We start from the raw sequence: 5,464 nt of genomic DNA, 5'->3' as shown, positions 1-5,464 counted from the left end.
TGCTCTTTATAAAATATTCATTACAATATTTTATTGTTCAAGTCTTGAAAATTTCTTTTGTTATTTTAAATTTGCATTGTTATAAATACCTCTTGACTGCCATTGACTTATTAGTATTTTTGATCAATTAAATTAAATTCAATTTTGCAGAAAATAAAGCATATACCCGCTATTCTATGGTAGCTACAATCACCATGATATTTGACTCGCAACAACAATCAACTGCAATCAAAATAGAAAAGCCGCACAATTTTACTGGCATGCGGCACATGATGCAATATTTCCATAATTTTTCCTCCTCTGTTCCAACAGCACGTTTTTCATCTGGATTTTGCATTGTTGTTGTGAATGTTTTACATGCCAAATTATGCAAGAATACAATACACCATACATATTCAAATATTTCCTCGGAGTTCCATAAAATACACACCGACACTGATCCCAGTGTCCGCCCATGGCCCTGCGCCACCCCTTTCCCAATTCATTCGCATCGATTTGGAATACTTGAATTTTGGAATTTGCCTGTCAAAGCCCCAATAATGACATGTCACGCTGTGTTTATCTTTTTTTTGCCCTATCTTTCGATTTATTTGTGTTGTTATTGTGTGTGAAATTGTGGAATTTTCAATGGTTTTTAGTTGGCGCTGCTTGGCATGGGGAGCAAGGTCAACGATGTTGCATGCCGTTGATGCGGATTTCATGGGAATTAAGTTTGATTTGATAAAGGTCATGTTTTTCTGTGTGTTCCAGTCAGCAGTGTCTGTTTATTCGTGATGATCTGATAACGGAATTTGCAATTATGACAAAACCTAAATGGTTTAAACTGTTTTTTGAGTGATGGAAATGGGAAAGTGGCGGAGGGAAAATTGGATAAATTGATTGGTCTGCTCTGGCATTGATAGATTTGCCGACATGTGTTTTTGTTCTCCATTAAAAATGGGCAACGAACTCGGTTGTGTGCTTAATGCACATATTTTAGGTAAGATTAGGGAAGTATTTAGGAAACTAATTAGAGTTATTCTTGCCAAATAGTTACACATATAGTTAAAGGCAAATTCTATACAATAAACTATTAGCTCTTTGTTTTAGTATACTGAGAAACAATATCTGTAAATTGCCTTTCCGAACAAACACAATTTAGTAAATGCAATTATCCTAACCAATCAAAATAACAAACTTTATTCGCTTGCTTAAACCCTTCTTTATGCCCTACGTTTTCATCTCAAAATGCAAGCTTTCAGTTTGAATCCTGATTATTATTCCGCAAATAATCAGGCTGTGAAACAGTTGGCATATGTAGAATAGTTTTCGGCGACCCCAGACCACAGGATAGCACCTGTCCCCACCGATCCGACCGACAATTCATTCAAATGTGGACCATTCTGATGGGGCCTTCGGTTTCTGGTCTTTTGTCCTGGCTCCCGGATTCTCTTCGCTTTGGCTGGCCAAAAGACCATTAAAAATATTTTTTCTGCCCATTCAGCATTCAATAGAAATTTACATCACGTCGGAAATTTTTACATACGCATATGTGTGTGTGTGTGTACATACATATGTCCTCTGCTAAAAGGACATTTTGTGATGGCCGAAAGGCTGGATGGGTGTTGTTGGGTGGTTATATGGTGGCGAGTGTCGCGTTGAGCATACTAACACTTTTTTGTATGTTTGCTTAGCTTAGGTTTTCACCTGGCAAAAAAGGCAGCAGGGTTGGGCATTGGATTGTGCCAGCCTCAAAGTAACAATAATAAAAGCCAGGCGGGCGGGTAAAATAACAAAAAAAGATGTCCTTCTGGCAGGAAACTATATTGCCGCATAGGCAATTTCATTGTGCGAGGATACATATATTTAGACAGATATGTTCGGGACCCTTGGCAAATTGGTTTACCCAGTTTCACCTAGGTTTACCCTTTTCACCACACTTTAGTTGGCCTCCCACTGCCACACGTAAAATAAATTGTAGTTTAAGAAGCTGGTTTACCTTTATAGTTGAGCCAAAATATTCTTAAGGAATATTTAAAATAAATAAAATATTTTCTGGTAAAACTAACCAAATACAAAGATATACATTTGCAGGCTTTTCCTTTCCCTATTTTCTTGGCTTGACTTTCAGGTGAAAAAGGGAAAACAGGCGCAGACTTTGAGGAGGTTGCACAATTTGCTAATTACCGCAATCAAAGTTTGCTGCTTGGGAAGCCAAAAACAGCTTCAAAAGCACAAAACTGATAAATTATAAATTAAAGGGAATCTCACGAAAAGTTAGCTCCTTTCTATATTTTTAGTTTACACAGCAAACTTCTGTGGATATTTCTTGTTTTTTTTCTCCCTTTTTTGCTTTGATTCGAGTGCATAATTTACGAGTTGAGCTCGCTGCCAATATTTCAATTACTCTGCGGCTTTCCCAGCATTTCTCTTTCCTATATTTTTTCTTAGCCTCCCTATCCCAGAAGCAATTTCAATTGAGCTTAGTGCTTGCGGAGTACTCTTTTCGGTAGGCGGTTTTGTCTCAAGGCGAAATTAGTGGCCAAAACTGCGGCAGATTACAGGCCAGGCCAAGAGCGAACTTCAAACAATTATTTTGCCAGCTGGGGCGGGGAAGTTGGCTTTTAATTTGCTTAGCCTCGGCCCATGAATAATGCAATACGAGAAAGAAACGAGACCGAGATGAATTTTTGTATAATTGCAGGGCGAACAGAATTTCGCTTAGAACATCTCCCCGGGCCACATAATTGCCGAGTGGAAAGGACGCAACGAAAAGTTAAATGTAAATTAAATATTTCACTTCTTCTTTTCTTTGGAAAATTGTGTGTTTTATCTGGCTCTTAAGGCAAATATTCACCTGCTAAAAGTAGGACAGTGAATAACATGAAAAGGAATGAAAATTAAGAATAATATTTCTTTTTATAAATAGTTGGGGAGCTTTGTTTGTTGAAAAGGATAAAATAAATATTTTAAGGAGTTTATTAATTATATTACTAAGAGGAATATTTTTATTATTTCTATGTTTAGGTATCCAAAAGAAAGGTTATATTTCAGTAATCTGCTTACCAAACAAATCCATCACACCGCTTAAATTTCCATCCTCAATAGCGAGGCCCATTTCAAGGATGTATATTCGACTCCTGTTTGAAGGCACGGCTGCATCGATTAATTATGGCTGTCATCATGTAAATTGTGCTAAATTATTATTATCAATGTTGTTACTGGATGACAAACATTCAATATCGCGAATGTGTCAGACTCGACTGACAACGAGGATACAGAAACACAGGCCGACCCGTTGAAGCGGAGCGGCCAAATTGCAATTGTGATATTGACAATAATGCAATCAAATAATCAATCAATTAATGTCTGCTTGAATTAATGTCGAATATTATGTGCTATCGTCAATGCCATCATTAGCACTAAATTCAATTATGTTGCAGGCATCCTGTTGCCCGTTCGTCCCGATGATGATTCATCATTGTTAGGCGACTTTTTTTTGGGATATTGGTAGATTGCTAATCCCAGGAGCCTTTGGCCAACACATCATTCTCGGCCTTCTGGAATGCTTCAAAATTTGTGGCTTAAATTTGGGGACCAAGAATAATATGCCATGGCTGGAGCACCTGGAGTGAAGGAGAAGCTGAATCTTATTGTTGGCGGCGATATCTGTGAGGTTTATCGCGATGAATTCAATTGCGGATCCTTTGGTTTCTGGTGGGGAGTCATCGCTATAGCCGTCTTCATACTCTTTCTGGCTTACTTTCATCTTAACCGGGATCGAATAAGTCCAAGCGAATGATCAGGGGAACCTACATATCTGGGTGATTGTGATAAATAAAAAGTCATTTGAGTCACTTTAATACCGCCTTTTAATTTATAAAATGAATGAATTTAATAGGAATATAAATATATATATATAAAATAATACTATTATCCATTAATCCAATAAGTTTTGATTTCTTAAAAAATTCCAAAAAAATTACATCAAAATATATTAATTTTTAATTTTAAATAAAAAGTTCTTTGACTTGCCAGTCAAATTAAAACCCGTTAGTGCTGTCAATCCAATATTGATATTACTTTTTGCACCAAGCTTCATTTTTATAAAATTTGTACTTAAATCCGAGGCTTAATATGCATGTGCACATGCCTTTTCATATTTTTTATACACCTATACATGTATAATATTTTTCATTGCTTGATGGATCAAAAAAGTGTGCTATGTAAATTGTAACTCGGTCGATACATTTGGCAGGGCAATATACTCGTATATTAAACTCCTCAACTTTATTTGATTTATGCATCATTGACGCGCAATTTATCGCAAAAATTACCCAAAAGGTCAGCGCAAAAAATGGGCGGTAAATTCATGTTTTTCGAATCCATGGAGGAGTGCACAGAGGGGTCAAAAGCGGTGGGGTTCTTTATTGGGTAGTTTATAATGCAGTAAAACATAACTGATTTTCAATGTTGTTTACTCAACTTACAAACATTTTGATTTACGTGTGTGCGGCTCAGATATGCATCCATATATATATAAGTATAAATATATAATATATATATATATATATCAATAACAACACTGGCAACACAGCAACACAGAACAACCAACAATAATAAAGAGACTGACAGGCAGGCAAGCGTAAGCCAATGTATGTTTATATATTTACTTAACTTTTATGGCTCTGCCTTTGCTACTGTGCAGTGTATTTGTTTTTAACAAACACATATAGCATTGGGTAACATTATAGGACTATATGATATGAAAGGAAAAATAATTTTATAATTAGATATAAAAATAGTCCAATATATATTTTACTACTAAACTTAAGGAATAAATAATTTAAGAAGCTTAACTATGAAACGAAAGATTAATGAGTATGACCTCAATTGTGAATGCAAAGAATTTACATAATTTCATGCACAACTGTACAGAGGAAAAGCGAGTGCTGCGGAGAGGGAAATGCGTAGCCAAAGGAGCGATGTATAAATATTTGCATATGTCACACGCACAAAGCCAAAAAAGGGGGCGGTGAGCTTGGCGTCGAGGGGAGATTGAGTGATGTCCACCAGAAACGTCATTTTCCATACATTTTTGATGTTGTCTTTGCCACCGATGCGTAAAGGTCCAAGAACGCCACTCGTTCTTTGATTGATCAACAAATTACGACGTTTAAATTAATTTTCCTTAACGATATATCAAATTAGGTACACCGATTAATTATTGAAGTAGTAAACAGAAAATAGTTTTATTTTCAGATATATTTGTATTTAAAATTCATATTAAACTACAATTTAATTAAATGTTGAGTTTAATAAAAAGGCGATGATATTCTTTGGCTGACACATCCTTTAAGAGCACATTTACTTTATCTGAATGCTGCTGAAAGTTGATCCAGCTTTTCGTTTTTTACCTTGCCTTTCCTTTTCTTTGGTTATTTACCTTGCACTTTCAGTGCACCTAGGACCATTCATCGATTGG

At 36.0% G+C, this 5,464-nt stretch overlaps 1 protein-coding gene across 1 annotated transcript; it reads left to right on the top strand.

Annotated features, from left to right (window-relative positions):
• The first annotated feature begins 3,525 nt into the window (after positions 1 to 3,525).
• On the top strand, positions 3,526 to 3,781 carry LOC121530310. The gene has a single exon (XM_041819221.1). The coding sequence runs from the start codon at positions 3,593 to 3,595 to the stop codon at positions 3,779 to 3,781; it is 189 nt and encodes a 62-aa protein (XP_041675155.1). The 5' UTR covers positions 3,526 to 3,592.
• Positions 3,782 to 5,464: the final 1,683 nt, after the last annotated feature.

Source organism: Drosophila eugracilis, unplaced genomic scaffold, assembly GCF_018153835.1.
Source record: "Drosophila eugracilis isolate 14026-0451.02 unplaced genomic scaffold, ASM1815383v1 contig_493, whole genome shotgun sequence".
NCBI lineage: Eukaryota > Metazoa > Arthropoda > Insecta > Diptera > Drosophilidae > Drosophila > Drosophila eugracilis.
Note: the sequence above shows the minus strand (reverse complement) of the source record. Positions and strands in the feature narration are given on the sequence as shown.